Source organism: Macaca mulatta, chromosome 1 (genome assembly GCF_049350105.2).
Source record: "Macaca mulatta isolate MMU2019108-1 chromosome 1, T2T-MMU8v2.0, whole genome shotgun sequence".
NCBI classification, from domain to species: Eukaryota; Metazoa; Chordata; class Mammalia; order Primates; family Cercopithecidae; genus Macaca; species Macaca mulatta.
Window position 1 is genome coordinate 132604020 of NC_133406.1, and position 17179 is coordinate 132621198.

Below are 17179 nucleotides of genomic sequence, written 5' to 3' on the forward strand. Positions count from 1 at the left end.
CATAATGCTTGTCCTACCTGCTTCCTTTACTATCTCCCAAATTTACCCCCTGATCAGTTGAGAGCTGACTATTGTTTAAAACAGCTTCCTCAGTTTAGGCTTCTTTCTCTGATATAGCTACTAGATTAGGGTTCTCAACATACTCCTGTTTGACAGTTCATTCTCCAGCTAAAAAAATCTTTATTGGCTCATCATAATATAAATAACAAAATCTAGACCCCTTAGCCTGGTGTTTAAAGCTGTCTACCTCCAACCTGCAACTTCAACTCTATGTCACATCCCTCATCCTAAATCCAAGCTCCTTACCTCCAAGTATTTGCTTGCATTGTGTCTGCCACTCAGCCGTTCCCTCGTTCAGATGTAGTTACTGAGCATCTATGTGCCGTGTGGTGGTCTAGGTGCTGCATATACTGCAGTGAATAAGGCTGACACACTCCCTCCTCTCATGGAACCCGTGCTCTCATTCTAGGAGACAATAGATAGATAGGTGATATTTCAAATGTCAGAAATTAGGACAAGTGTAAAAAGGTGATGGAGTGGAATGCAGACACCCTTTCAACTCTCATAGCCCTACCTGGCTCTGTAATTTATGTAGCACTCATGACAGGCTGTTTTGGTTTTTGTGGCTTTAGTTACACACTCTTGGGCAGATCACCCTTGATGCAGGTATTGACCCTACTACTCACTGCCTCGGTGACTATGGGCAAGTTTCTTTTCTCTTTCTCAGTTTAGCTGTCTCTAAAATGAGGATAATGTCATTATTCTGTTCTTAAGGTTGTCTTGAGCATTCTGTAGTGTCTGTAAAATGCTCAGCACTGATTCTGGCGCGTGTGTGTATATGTGTGCATGCGTGTGTATAACATATAATGAGCCTTGTTTATCATTGTCATTTTTGTTTGGGTGAGGTAAATTTTAAATAATATAAATATTTGTACTGATAAACAGAGAGATAACTTTTAAACCAGAATATCATTACAGTCCTGTAATGTCCTGTACATTATTATAATGTATAATTGAATTATACATTATTGTTTCCTTACAGTCTACTTAATTGCAAACCAGAAGGAGGGTACAAGCTGGTAGCCTCTAGGAGCAACCATACACTTCTGAGTTCAGTTGTGTTAACTGTTTCTTTCATATTCAATTTGATAGTACAAAAATATTTTACATATACATTATATATTAGTTATTTCTCCTAAACACTAAGTCCCTAAGTTTCAAGCAAATACGATGTGGAAATAGATTAGAATTAACTGAGATCATAGGAATTTTTTGACATTTTATTTTACATAAATTTGAACCCAGATGCTACAGATTCAACTTACTAATAATGTTTTCTTAAGCAATTAACACTATTACGTAATGGGCCTTCCCACTCTAGTAAACAGTACTACTGGCTTTGTTACCTGTTGAAATTTATATGCATAGTTGCTGGTAGCTGCAGTAATAGTAACTGTTTCTGGTGCACACCTGTAGTCCCAGCTACTGAGGAGCCTGAGGTGGGAGGATCACTTAAGCCCATGTGTTTGAGGCTACAGTGTGCCACTGATTTGAGCTGTATTTTTAAAGGAATTATTTTAGGCTGTGAATGGTCAGCATTTATATTTCCATAATACTTAATGTATTTTAACACTGAAAAATTTTCTTATAATAATACAGTTAAGGTTTCTATTTTTGCAAAATGTAAAAAAAAAAAAACAACAACAACAACAAAAAAAACCCAACACTTGCTTTAGCAGTGTGATGGTGAAGTCCGCAACAGATGAGTATAGATGCTATAGTTGTTTACAGGGCCTGAGACCCAGCAGAGGGTTCAGTGGAACGATGGGGAATGTTAGCTATTGAAATACTTACATTCCTTGGAATTCAAGATATCCAAGGATTAATGAGTGCTATAAGTCAAATTATAATTAAAGGTTCAAATCCAAAGGTGCTGGCAGCATTGTCTGCTTTTAGCAGATCTGAGTATTGAAAGCTGGGTTCAAATGTAGGTTGTCATTTGCCTGCCATCCTCCTAGAAGTCAGTTTACTTCTCTGACCCTTAGAAAGTTCTCATTTCAAAATTAAAATATGTAAATCATGGGTTTTGTGATATTATATAAAGCTAATCACTTAACCTAGTGCCTGATAATCATAAGCACTCAATAATTATTTGCTGACTTCAAACTATACTACAAGTCTACAGTAACCAAAACAGCATGGTACTGGTACCAAAACAGAGATATAGACCAATGGAATGGAACAGAGCCCTCAGAAATAATACCACACGTCTACAACCATCTGATCTTTGACAAACCAAGAAATGGGGAAAGGGTTCCCTATTTAATAAATGATGCTGAGAAAACTGGCTAGCCATAAGTAGAAAGCTGAAACTGGATCCCTTCTTTATACCTTATACAAAAATTAATTCAAGATGGATTAGAGACTTAAATGTTAGACCTAAAACTATAAAAACCCTAGAAGAAAACCCAGGCAATACCATTCAGGACATAGGCATAGGCAAGGACTTCATGTCTAAAACACCAAAAGCAATCGCAACAAAAACTAAAATTGACAAATGGGATCTAATTAAACTAAAGAGCTTCTGCACAGCAAAAGAAACTACCATCAGAGTGGACAGGCAACCTAAAGAATGGGAGAAAATTTTTGCAATCTACTCATCTGACAAAGGGCTAAAATAAGAACCTATAAAGAACTCAATCAAATTTACAAGAAAAAAACAAACAACCCCATCAAAAAGTGGGCAAAGGATATGAACAGACACTTCTCAAAAGAAGACATTCATACAGCCAACAGACACGAAAAAATGCTCATCATCACTCACCATCAGAGAAATGCAAGTCAAAACCACAATGAGATACCATCCCACACCAGTTAGATTGGCGATCATTAAAAAGTCAGGAAAGAACAGGTGCTGGAGAGGATGTGGAGAAATAGGAACACTTTTACACTGTTGGTGGGACTGTAAGCTAGTTCAACCATTGTGGAAGACAGTGTGGTGATTCCTCAAGGATCTAGAACTAGAAATACCATTTGACGCAGCCATCCCATTACTGGGTATATACCCAAAGGATTATAAATCATGCTGCTATAAAGACACATGCACATGTATGTTTACTGTGGCACTATTCACAATAGCAAAGACTTGGAACCAACCCAAATGTCCATCAATAACAGACTGGATTAAGAAAATGTGGCACATATACACCATGGAATACTATGCAGCCATGAAAAAGGATGAATTCATGTCCTTTGTAGGGACATGGATGCAGCTGGAAACCATCATTCTCAGCAAACTATCACAAGAACAGAAAACCAAATACCGCATGTTCTCACTCATAGGTGGGAATTGAACAATGAGAACACTTGGACACGGGAAGGGGAACATCACACACTGGGGCCTGTTGTTGGGTGGGGGAAGGAGGGAGGGATAGCATTAGGAGATATACCTAATATAAATGACGAGTTAATGGGTGCAGCACACCAACATGGCACATGTGTACATATGTAACCTGCACGTTGTACACATGTACCTTAAAACATAAAGTGTAATAAAAAACAAACAAAAAGAATGGAATAAAACAAGCTGATTGTCTTGGACCTCAGGGTTTCAAAAAGGGATTCTATTCAAGCCTGTGATTTTCAACCCTGGCTGCATACTAGAAGCATTGGAAAGCTTTAAAACAATCCTAATGCTAAGGCCCCATCACAGACTATTTGAGTCATATTCTCTGAAGGTAAGGTCTAGACATTAGTGTTTTTCAAAAGCTCCACAGGTGTTTCTAACATTCAGCCAGGGTCTTTGCCATCTGACAACCATGTTTGTGCAGTTATCTATCTTGCCCTAGTTGAGTATGCTCTGAAATGCCCTTGAATGTATCTCCTCCTTTACCTTGTGTTGCCTTGGGCTCACACCAAGGCTGTACTCTATCAACTGAACAGTGTGCATCTGTTTTGCTTCCCATTGTGTTCTGGGTACTCTGAAGGGTTTTGTATAGACTTCTACCATCCAGTATGGTCGCTATTAACCACATGTGGCTAGTGAACACACACGTTGTCGCTAGTCTGTACTCACATGAGCTGTAACTGCAATAGATACATGGGATTTTGAAGAGTTAATATAAAAAAAGCTAAAATATCTTGATTTTTATATTGGTGACATGTTGAAATGATAATATTCTAGGTATCTTGAATTAAAATATATGATTAAAATTATTTTCACCTGGTTTTATATTTTTCTAATATGGCTTTAAAAATATTAAGTTATGTATGTGACTTACACATTTCTATTGACTAGCTCTGGTCTAGAAACTACATTTCTTGCATCATGAATTCATTTATGTGCATTTCATTTGTTCAGTCACATATGAAAGCACTTTCAAGCAGTATATGAAATGACTGCTGTTGCCAAACCAACCAGAACAGAGACTTTAAGGACTGTCATTGTATTCTCCTAGTCTGGTAGGCAGTCATAACTTCTGTTAGATGGTTTGAAATGTTTGCAGGTGCTTCATGATTTTCTTTGAGCAGTCCTGAGGCTGGGACAAAAGATGGAACATCTTTGGGCTGGAAATCTGTGGAATGTTCCCCACGACGAGATCCTATTTTCTTTCTGAGACTTTCTGCATTTCATCCTTTAAAGTGGTAATAGCTATGGACAACATTCAGGAAGCAGTGATCTTTGCCAGTGAGCTGTGTGACTTTGACAGCAAGCTGAGTTTGGAAAATGTGTTGACTTTGCCCCAGCTGTGTGATTTGTGGGCAGCTCTGAGCATTCATTAAACTTTCTAAGTCCCTGAAGTCATATAGAACTCTCCAGTTCTATTTTGGATCACATCAACAATTTCTCCTCTGGCCTGACATGAGCACATGGGGCATGTCCATTCAAAGGGAGTTCATGTGAAAGTTACAGTGGCTTTCCAATGAGCTGGTGATGATGCTGTCTGCTGTATTCCCAGCCACTCTGCTGGGGTTGCTACTGTAATGGTTCAGTGAGTAACTGATGTTTACCTACAGAGTCTGTAAATAAATTCCCATTCTTGGTATTGAACATATTAAAATTGCCATGTAATCTTTGTAGCTTATTCTGTCTACTCTGCTTAAAGGCAGAGAAGGATTTGCAAATATGATTACATTTTCAAAATGAAAGTGTTTCTTTTATGGTTGTGTACAAACAATTCTTTATCATTTGCCTACTAAGTTTAACACACTCTAACAGACCAGCATAAATTTAGGCAGAGCAGGGAATATTTCTAACTAGAAAACTGGGCTTTCAGGCAGCTAACTCTGCATGGATGAATTCCAAGTTTTATCTACTTTGCTATTCGGAGCAGGGGATGGTAAAACAGTGTATGAGGAAAGTTTCTTACCATCTTTTACTTGGTGTGAGAAAATTAGCATTGCTGGTCCCAGTTTGCTTTTTTCTGCTTGCTCTTTAGTGGGAAAGTGTTAATTTTGAAACTGCATCTGTAAATTTTACTTATGTGAATTTTGTGCTCTGCTGGAGTTTCTATGTGTAGGCCTGGAGTCTGTCTGGAGCACAGCAGGCAAAGCAGTTGGGTGTGGCTGAACATGGGAGTGTGTGGAGAGTGGGCAGAGTGAGGGTGGAAGGGGCAGGGCAGCAGCTCCTGGGGACTCCTCGGAGTGTACTGCTAAGTAACTGGCACTCTACATTTAAGAATTTTGGGGCGGGCATGGTGGTAATGGTGGTATGATCACATTAATAGTTTTGAAATGTCATACAACCTCTATGGTAGCCAAGTAGAGGATGAAATTGAAGGGAGTGAAATTGCAGGCCTGGAGACATACTGGAAGCTGTTGCAATAATTGAGGCAAGAAATAGAGAGGGCCGAGACATAGCAGAGGCACGGGAGGAGAGAAGGGATTGGATCTGAAAGAGTCTGAAAAGGATGAATTGATTGATAGGATTTAGACCTGGCACTTATGTCCAGAAAGTTTCCCCAAGTGCAGGAGAGGAGTGGGATTGTGGGGTCATTGGGAATGTGGGGGGAAAGCAGATTGGGAGGAAAAGATGCTCTGTTTGGGGTCTTCAGAGGCAGAGTGCTGAGGTCAAGAAGGCAGAGATGGCAGGACCATAGTGGTGTGGAAATGCCTAATGAGGCAAGTGCAGGTCTGTTTGCTTTAGAAAAAATTTGCTCAATGACTTTCTCTCAGAATCTGAAAAATATCTACCTTTAATCAAATAAGAAATATATTATTCAGAAAATGGCAACTACAAAAAGCTTCTCAGAGAATAAGGTGCAAGTGAATCTGCTTAGAATACACAAGTATTCTCACTGGAGTGCGATATGATGATGGGAGGGGTGGGCCAGAGACTGGTCATTCTTGCCCATCAAACCTATATTAACCTGAAGAAAGAGAGTCTGGCAAATGTCCAGGTGCCCATCAAGATGCAGACTAGGATCACCTCTTTTAAAGATGCCTTTGAACCTCTCTAGCTGCCTCTGCCCACCAAGGGGTGCAACTGGCCTTGCTGTCTCCCCTGGGCTTCAGATGTTGCTTGTCATACTAGTCTGTGTTTTCTCTCAGTACCCTTCATTGTTATGGTCTTTCCTAATAGACTGTTGGTTTTTCTGAGAGCAGGAAGCATTGTATCTTCATTTTGTTCCGTGCAGCTTTTGGAATGTGTATCTGGTGTATCTAGCACAGAATGAAGTGTTCAGTAAATACAAGAAACTTATAGAAAGGGTAGTGAACTGGAAAGAGCAATAACCAGGACAGAAGAAAAGGGACCTGATACTAACCCTGCTACTATCAGTTGTTTGACGTGGGGCAAGCCAGTTTTTCTGGGCCATGGTATTCTGATAAGCAAAGGAAGAGATTTAGAGATTTAGTGAGAATCTGGAAAGTCCATAAATGGTCCTTCAGAGGTCCCTGGATTTCTTGATATTCGATGCAGACTGTGTGTGTGTGTGTGTGTGTGTGTGTGTGTAAATAGTGGGTTTAATTTTTTGAGTAAATGAGTGAGAGCTTTCATCATACTCTCAAAGGGATCTATAACTTAAAATAATGAATCACCACTGAATAAAACATGGTATCTTTAGAATTTCTGTATAAGATAGAGTTGTGGGGCCTGGGCATAGGCATTCAGCTAAAGGACTTGTCTGGAAATTGCTGTGAACAAACACACCCTAGTTACACAGATTTTTGTGTTTATTTGGAGTAGAGAGGTGTGGCTTCTCTGAGCCCATCCTGTGTACTATCCCTTCTTAGAATTCTTTCAGTTCTATGTGAGGTCACACTCACATTTTGTTTTCTGAAGTACTTTATGAAGACCAAATCTGACTTTACCGATGATGATGAGGCTGATGACAATGACAACAAAGGTGATGATGACGTTAGGAAATAGCAGCAGAAGTATAGGACGTTCTTCTGTGTGCATATATCTGTCTGTCTGTCACCTCTTTAACTCTGAAAATAAACTTGTTTGATAAGTGATGTTTTAATTGTAATTTCTTAGGTAAGGGAACGAAGGCACAGAGCATTGATCATCTTAACTCCCATCCTTACCTAGCTAGTAAGAGATGGAGCTGGTATTTGAACCCAGAAAATCTGACTTCTGAGCCTGCACTTCTAATCGCGCCAGTATATGACTTTTTTTTAAAGGAAGTTCTTGTTCTCTGTAGTTTCACTTTTGAAGATGCAAAAAATAGTAAGTATAGAATAATTCTTAAATTTACAATTGTAACCAAGGACAGCACAAACTATAATTTGGATCCATTTAAGCTATATAGATACTCTACTCTCTTGAACAATGGAAATGCATTTCCCATAGTTTACAGTTTTCCTGACATAGAAATGTTTTGTTGATCTTATCTGGCTGTACTTCTTTGCTTTGCCCATAGAGGAGGTGCTAAGGACATTTTTCAACAGCATCCCACAGATCAAAGCAAGTGCTTCAGGAAATCTCTAAGATGTGTTGCTGGAAGTGACACTAAGCTGCAGTGTGTCCTAATGGGGGTAATTTACTGTGTGAAATTAGAGTTTCAAAGAAAATTACAATAATGAGTTCTGTTGATTTCCTAGGAGAGTTAAGGTGAAACATGTTGTTACTCTGAAATTTACCATCTGGTCTGGTTTAGAATTAGGCTTCATTGTCAGACAACCTCATGTCTGGGATGCCCGGGTAGTACCAAGTCTCTGGGATGCCTCTGGCTTGACTTGCAGCTGACCTGGTCTACAGATTATGCTTCTGCCTGAATTTCTCCACCCAGCACTCTCATGCCCACACTCCCGGTTTCCTCTTCCGGGGCCCAAGTTTTTCTCCACAACCCCACAGGGTACTTGCTCTGAGCCTTCAGGAACCAGGATGCAGCATCTGTGCCTTGAGCCTCTGCTGCTAGATGGCGACCTAATGCTGTAGGGATGTGGTGCTGTGGACCCCTTCTTGAACCCCTGAGCTCATCTTGCATTTGGGGCTCAAGCATGCAGCTGCGTGATTGCCCTTGCAGAGCCCACCTCCCTGCAAGTACCTTTTCCCTCGGAATTCCTTCTGAACCCAGGTTGTTGTTATTGAACCCAGCCTTTCCATTTGGGTCTGGTTTGGGTTAAGAGGTGAAACTTCAGAATAGAGAACTCAAGAAGATAAATCCATAATTGATTAGCAACTTTTTGGCAGACCTGCATGTTGGTCTCATGGCTTCCTCTGGTTACTATGGCTGTAGCTTTCTTAATGCAGGACCTTAAAAGTAGCTATAACATACTGCTCCTGCATAGATGACTTGTTTTAATTACAGTAACATCAACAGCACTGATATGCTAGAGAAGCAGAGTGGACATTTGCCGGAATGTCTCATGAAGAGAATAGTTTAAAATGGGTAGTTTTATCAGTGTACAGTATCACCATTCTGTCTTCAAAAACTGTTTTATTTTGTGGTTTTTAAATTGACTAAGGGACGATAAAAATAAAGAGCTTAAACAAAATAAAAATCATCATTGGTTGAAAATGTTTCATAGGGGAACATGTCAGTATGTTTGTTGGCTCTCGGTTTGAGTAAATAGACAACACTTTCTCATATTTAATGTTTAATTTTCACAATGGATTCTTCAATTATTTATTCATTCCCCACTTGTGCCAGGTTGAACCCTTTACATATCTGGACACCTATTATCCCTAATCTTTAAAACAATTTAGCAAGGTATTACTCTTTTATTTGTTTGAGCCAGAAATATTTTTTTGTGTTAAGTGGTTGCTGTGAGCCTGGCTGTGAACTAGGTGATGGAAATACAACAGTGAAGAATCACTTTTATTTTCCTGCCTGTAAGGAATTTTCCATTGTCAGATTGAAAGACCAACGAACAGATCACTGGCACGGCTTATGTTTTCATATACTCTTCAGGGGTGTCTAAATTTATGCATATATTTTTCATATTGAAGCAATATTTATGTAAATATATTGAATATCATGCCTTTGGTCCTAGTCATTTAAAAGTCTTTCATACAGCAATACCTGCATGTAATTGAAAAGATCTTTGGCAAGAAAAATAATTGCAGATTTTGCAGAAAAAATGTTGAAAAAGCTCATTGGCAAGAGAATGGCTAAATCATTGCTATTTATATACACTGAAATGTTACATAGCACTAAAATGAATAAAGTAGATGTATACATATGACATGACTCTGCTTTATTGTTAATGACAAAAGCATGCTATAGAAAAATCTGTGTAGTAGGAATACATCACTTAATAAAGCAAAGGAAAAAAGAAAAATTATGCCGGAGTCACAGCAGATGTTTAGCTGTGGTCCTGTTTAGGCAGAAGAGAGAGGAGTTGTATGGAGGGGCATCTTTTATGTATTACTGTGTTATTTCAGTCTGACAAAGTAAACATGTATTCCTTTGAAAAATAATTCTTTTTTTCTTTGAGACGGAGTCTCGCTCTGTCGCCCAGGCTGGAGTGCAGTGGCACAATCTTGGCTCACTGCAAGCTCCGCCTCCTGGGTTCACACCATTCTTCTGCCTCAACCTCCCAAGTAGTTGGGACTACAGGTGCCCACCACCATGCCCGGCTAATTTTTTTTTTTTTTTGTATTTTTAGTAGAAACGAGGTTTCACCGTGTTAACCAGGATGGTCTCAATCTCCTGACCTCATGAGCCAACTGCCTCAGCCTCCCAAAGTACTGGGATTACAGGTGTGAGCCACCAAGCCTGGCCTGAAATATTTTTAAAAGCCAATAAATTTTCATTTCAAATGAGGTGATAGATGCCACAGCAGAGTTATGTCCGGGGTCCTATAGGGACACAAATGGGACACAGACCAGGGGCCGGAGAAGGCTCCCTGGAGGAGTGGGTGGCCTTACTTGGTTCAGGATGGTACGTGTCCACCATGTAGAAGACACAGAGAGAACAAAGGCTTCTTGCTCGCAAGCATCCTGGAGGCTTTCCCGGTAGGCGACCTTGGGGGTGGCCACCTCCAGAGCCTTAACAGCTTGCCCAGGTCATCCTGGGTTCTTCTTCCTTTAGCCCTCACACAGCGTCAGCTACTATTCCTGAACGCTCCTCTCCTTTCCACTACTTGCCTGTCTCTCCTGTAGCCATCTTGGTTCCAGTGCCTCACTTCTCACTTGGATGGCTGAGACAGCCCCCTCGGTTGGTCTCCTGGCCCCTTGTCTGTTCCCTATGTCCTCTTACCCCAGTCTACCCTTCACTTTACTTTAAAAATGCAGTTTTGACCCTGTGATTGTCCCTCCCACACTTTCTCAATGGTCCTTCCTAGCTTCTGGAATGTAAGCCACCCTTCTAACACAGGTTTGCAGAGCCCTTTGTCTACCTTTCCCACCTGCCTCACAAAATAGCTCTTATTTGTGTTATCCAGGATCATTTTCATTTCTTGACAGCTGCCACTCTTCTTACTCACCAAGGGATAGACAAAGGGAAAGAAAGAAAATTCATGACATGGATTTCCTCTAGTTGATTGTTGGCCTATTGACTTCCAGATATTCTTACTAGCTATGTCTGTTTCTGGGAGTTAATGTACCTCAGAATTTCCTATTGTTTTGTGGTAACAAGTTAGAAATTAATACATTGCAGGAAAATAGTCTTCTTGGTGTCCTTAGATATGTTTTCTTTTGTAAAGGTTCTTGAATGGGTGTTTCCAATGACAAGTCAGAATCCCCACAAAGAGGATTTAAGAATCTGGCATTAGTTTGTATACTTGTCTATTCCAGATCCGGATACTCTCCGCCTTTATAGAATACACATTGTTCTAAAAACACCACATTGACTAAACAGTCTTTATTTGCTTTGGCTAAATGTAGAGTTAACGGATGGACTCAATGTACAATAGGATAGACCCAAAACTGAGTGCCAGTTCTCAGACTCACTTTAGGATATACTGCATGCTGTCTTTCCATTCCTCCTTATCTGCTGAATTTGTATATTTGTTATTTCTCTATTAGTGAATAGTAATAAATAACCCCTGTTAAGCAGAAAATGGGAGTTGGTCTCAGTTTGTTGATTTTCAGAAATGTTTGTCCTTATAAAACACATTCAGGGCTAAACTAATAGACTATCATCTGGCTCCCTCTAGTGGACACTCATGAAAAAAATCAAGCTATAATTTTCTGAGAGAGGCGGTGTGTAGGGGAGGGGTTGTTATTGTTCTGGTTGTTGGTGGGGGAAAAGGAATAGAAAATGCATTCTAATTTTGTAGATACATCGTAGTTATTGTAGAAAATATCCCTAAGGAGTAAAATGCATTGCTATATAAAATATGTAATAGAATAGTAATAATAAAAGACATAGCTGTAGTACTGCTATTGCTATTTTTCGTGTTATTAAGTAGTGATATATGCTGGGATCACAGTGTAAACTAAAATCAGAGGCAGATTTCACCCCGTAGCTTTCTAATAGTGATATATTAGGATAAGATGTATGCTAAAGTAAAGCAATGTAGTTAATTCAAGGGTCTGGATACTGTACTGATTATTCCAGAACCTCCCCAAAGTTAGACTTTTTGCCTAATAGTGAATAATCTTGGTATTTTAGCAAGCAACTATTTTTATTTTGAATTAGCGAATTTTGATAAATGTGTTAGTATTCATTCTTGATCTTCTGAATTTACGAACTCACTGACAATGCTTTGTCTTTATTATGGGGAATTAAGGGATATCAAGTTTTATCTGATTGGTTGTGTATGTTTTGACATTAGATGTTCAACATAGTTAACCAGGAAGAAACTGCATGAAGGGTTTCAATTGTATTTCCCTTTTCTTTTTCTAGTGTCACAGCAGGGGGCTAGAGTTAGAATATAGAATTTTGGGGTCTGTAAATTAGCTCATCTAGTCACCATGTCCTTTGCTTCTTTCGAACCCTTTGGAACCATCCTAAAGAGTGTTGCTCCCTTCTGTTTTGTTTGTGTAACAAATTTTCTTAATTTTTTAAAAAAATTAACAAATAAAAATTGTATGTTTTGATCTTGTGTAACATGTTGGTTTGAAATATGTATACATTGTGGAATGGTTAACTGGAGCTAATGAACATATGCATTACATCACATATTTTTTATTGTAATAAGAACACTTAAAATGTACCCTTTTTGCAGTTTTTAAGAATGCAATACATTATCATCTATATGTAATTCAATTAAGTATTATCTTTGTATAATAACTTTATTTTACATGGTAATAAAAATTCACATTTACTGAGTTAAGCATATGATGGGCATGATTGCATTTAATTCTTTCTGTGACTCCATGAAGCAGTTAGCTATTGTCTGCATTTTACAAAGGCTTGTAAAGGTGAGCATAGCTGAAAACTCGTGAGTCAGGGTTCCAAGTATTCTTACTCCAAAGCCAGGAGTTTCTAACTACAACCATATATATATGGTACCACTTCCTGAAGTGGGTGAGATATAAGTGTATGTGTGGCTAGTACTCTCATGAACCTTCTACAGAGTGCTGGAGACTTCATTTTTATGTTCCTGTCTCTGAAGTAAGGAATTAGATTACCTTAATTTGGAAACAGATTTTTGCCTTTTCTCGTTTTTTACTGTCGTTCTGAATAAGCCTTATGGTAGAACCTCTTTAAGTTTTGTTTGTTAAAATTTTGAGAGTTAGGATGCATTATATCTATTATCTTAAAAATAGACTTTATGGCCAGGCATGGTGGCTCACACCTGTAATCCCAGCACTTTGGGAGGCCAAGGCAGGTGGATCACTTGAGGCCAGGTGTCCAAGATCAGCCTGGCCAACATAGTGAAACCCCATCTCTACTAAAAATACGAACATTGGCCAGGCATGGTCATGTGTGCCTGTAATCCCAGCTACTAGAGAGGCTGAGGCATGACAATCGCTTGAACCTGGGAGGCAGAGGTTGTAGTGAGCCAAGATGGCACCACTGTACTCCAGCCTGGGCAACAGAGTGAGACTCTGTCTCAAAAAAGAAATAAACAAGAACAAACTTGATGAGAAAAATACATTTTAGATAAATGGCTTTCTCACTAAGTCTTTGAAAGAGACAATCTTAGGACAAAAGATTGAAGGAAGGGTGAAGTTGCTAGCAGGGCACATTTAACATTTAGGTTTAGGTACTGAAGATCTTTATAAGGAATCTTTGAAGCAGAATTAAGGTTAATTTAGAAAACTTTTTCTGAAAACACTCAGAATTAAATTAAGGCAATTTCCTTAAAGTTGGTGATTAAACAGAATAGCTACTATTTAAATAGTTTACGTGCTAGCTTATTGAATCCTCACGATAATGTAGTGATTGTTAATAATCTACCTATTATTGTAGGCATTACCTAGATGATGAAACAAAAGCTCAGAGAAGTTAAGTATTTTGCCCAAAGGTACCTGGCCAATAAATGGTAAACTGAGAATTTAGACTCAGGTGGTCTGGCCCAAGAGCCCACCCACACTCTCACCTGCTTTGCTATATAGCAGGACTGTCCAATAGAACTTTCTGTGATGATGGAAATTTTTTATCACTGTGTAGTTCATTACAGTGGCCACATGTGTGTGGCTACTGAACGCTTAAAATGTGGCTAGTGCAATTGCAGAACTGGGATTTTTGTTTTTAAAATTTAAATTAATTTAAATAGCCTCATGTGGTTAGTGGGTACTATACTGGAGAATACAGCTTTCCAGAATCTTTCAGATTCTGTAAAAGTAGAGAGAGAAGTTGCTTGGGGTCACCCAGGCTAACTTTGTGTTATACTCATAAAGAATCTGGAACTCAAATGGGTTAGTAATCTGCTTAAAGTAATAAAGAAAGGAACAAAATTATAATCTAGATGTTTATACTTCCCAATCACTGCCCTTCTCATTCTGGACGTCTTTGACATCTGCAAATTTATGTTTCTGCTGCTATGGTTAATATTAGATTGAAAAAGTTTTGGAAAAAGAAATCTTATCTTTTCTGAACTACATGTCTAATTAGTATTTTCCTTTTTTCTCAGGTTATAGAAACATTATCACGACTTTCTCGAACACCTATAGCTTTGGCCACAGGAATCAGGTAAGCTCTGTTTTCATTGTTCATGTGTCCCACTGAGTTCAGTATAATGATTCATTATTAAATGGTTACTATTTGTGAAGCACCTTGCACACAGGTACTATGTCTCATTCATGAAGAGTGCCTGGTATTAAGTATCCCGTACACATTTGAAATTAATTGAATAACGCATTGGCTAAACATTGTTCTAAATTCACAGGTGACTGTCACTGGTGTGGTTCTTTTTTTTTTTTTTTTTAACTTTCCTCTAACATTTCTGTACATATGATTCATTAAAGTAGACACAAATGCTTAAGTAAATAAATATTTTAAAAGATGTTGTAATTTGTTTTTTCCTATGGAGTAGAACATAATAACTCATAGCTTTTAGGAGTTTAAGAAATAATCAGACAAGTATAAAACATGTGTACAAGAATGTGTATTGAAAGTTCAGTAGTAAATTAAAAACCTGGACGTAAATTGGTTAAATATAGTATGGCATCTCCTTGCAATGGAGTATTATGCAGTTGATAAGCATAAAAATATAGATGTGTATGTTGTGTTGAGCCTTTTCTGTTTCAGATATTACATGCTTAAGTTAGATCAGTCAGTGAAGATGTATTGTATAAGTAACATGAGGAAATAAGGAAAAATAGTCTCTACACAGCCAGGATTCATGGAAATGGAATGGATTTGTTTTTTACCTTCTTTATGCAGTGCTCCATATTTCTGTCTCTAGCCATCACAGTCATTTTTCTGGGTCCAGCTCACATTCACATTCTAAGGGAGAGGGTCCAAGCAGGACTTAGCGGGATTCTCTGCACTGGCTACAAAGCACAGTGAGCTCAGGGAAGATGCCCTGCTGGTACCGGACCTTTCTCAGAAATGGGCCATGAATTTGGCAGCTTTCTATGTGTGTGGTCTGTCAGCTGGATAAGTGTTCAACTCCTTCTAATTTGCTCTTCAGTACATTCATACCTTCCATGTGAATATGTATTTTATGTTATTATATGTAAACATTTTTTAAAAGCATCACATTTTTATGTATTCTCAACTCTGAAAAAATGTAAGTCAGAAGATTTTTCTCCTTTTTAATTTTTCTCTATATTTTCTACGATGAACTTGCATAGTAGAATGTGCCTTAATTTGTAAAAAATGATTTTGAGACTACATTTCTCACACGCTGATTGATTTGAAAAACCTAGTCTCCTCAAATGTCTTCAGTATTAAATTAATCCATAAGTCAATGTGAAACTCTGCTTTTTAATATAACTAGTAATTATTTAAAGCTTATTTATTATTTTGATGGATCCTCTTGTTTTAATGAAACATGTGATACGCTGGCTGCCTGAAAAGAGTAGAATTTTTGGCACAGTATACTTCCTGTGATTTGTTAGACATAAATTAGGGCGGTATACCGGTGTTATGAACAGAGGACATAGTACCATGATGCAAACAAGGAAGCCACACAGTGGGAATAGGAGATACATTAAAGTGTGATTTTCTTGAATAGGGAACAAAGAAAACACTCTGTTCTCCCCAAGGTCTGGTTGACTCATTTGTCTAAGAAATGAAAATAAAAAATACAGCTTAAATACCCTAAAGTCTGAGCAGAAATGTCAGGGTCAATGACCATATATGTAAAGGGCACAATGTTTTTGTCTTCCACTAGTTTTCATTTACACTAGTGAACGGAGCCATGGAAGGATGATTGTTACCAAATTATTTGTTGTCAGATCCCATAGCTGAAAAGAGAGGGTGCTGAAGGCAAGGGTACATGCACAGCTGTTTGTTGTCTGACTTGGGGTGCTTCAGTGGGTGAGATGACCCTGCAGGTATGTGGCAAGTGGGAGATCAGATAAGCATGTTATTATGACCCCCTGCACATGTGACTGTGGTGACCCGCTGTAATTGCTTCAGATGATTTCAGGTGGCAGGTGTTACAGCCTCCCTCGGGGAACCCCAGACACAGCCACTGAGCAGGCACTTTAGGGAAAGCCCTAGGCATTGGTAGACATGGTGACTGATCTGACCATTTTGGCATCAGACAACTTACATATTTAGCCTGATTGTTGCTCATTGACTCACGTTTTTTTCCCCCCACTTCCTAGGCCCTTCCCAACAGAAGAAAGCATTAACGATGAAGACGTCTACAAAGGCCTTCCTGATTTAATAGAGTATGTTGAACATTTTGAGGAAAATTTAGCCACTGCCAATTTATGTGTCCATTGTGGGTTTTAACTGTGGATGTTGAAGTAAGCTATCTGAAGGAGGAAAAGTGGCTTAATTCCTGATTAACCTTAAACTGGCGATGGAAAGCTTTACAAGAAAATGTACTTCAACTGGTCTTTAGTTCCTGTTTTGTGTCCCCATGAAGAATAAAGAAACTTACTCTAATGAAGTAAAATTTCAAAGTTTCTCAAAGTTATAACAGAAGTAGTAGATAAAATTGGAGTTGGACAATTAGGGAACAGTTTAAAAGAAACAGAATCTGCTGCTGGAGTTGTGGGACACACAGTACATGCCTTATAAGTTCAAGGAAGGGAGAGATAAGTGTGGGTTGGAGCTATTCGGGATGTTTTAGTAGATGGTGTTTATTCTGAACAGAGAATCCTTTTGGGCTTTATTATTTAATAGTCAAGAGAGGCAAAAGGTCCTTGCAGCTGATTATCTTCTGCTGATTGAGTGACTTGTACCGATTACAAATAAATATAAGCGTGATCCTTACT

General features: G+C 38.7%; 1 protein-coding gene across 5 annotated transcripts in view; it reads left to right on the top strand.

Annotated features, from left to right (window-relative positions):
- VAV3 (vav guanine nucleotide exchange factor 3) overlaps positions 1–17179 on the top strand; it is a 397306-nt gene that overhangs the window by 173326 nt on the left and 206801 nt on the right. For all 5 annotated transcript variants that reach the window (XM_077952262.1, XM_077952264.1, XM_077952266.1 and 2 more), the window contains exons 3-4: positions 14416–14474; positions 16562–16627. In XM_077952262.1, the coding sequence (XP_077808388.1) occupies positions 14416–14474; positions 16562–16627 (125 nt within the window). The remainder of the gene's footprint in view (positions 1–14415; positions 14475–16561; positions 16628–17179) is intronic.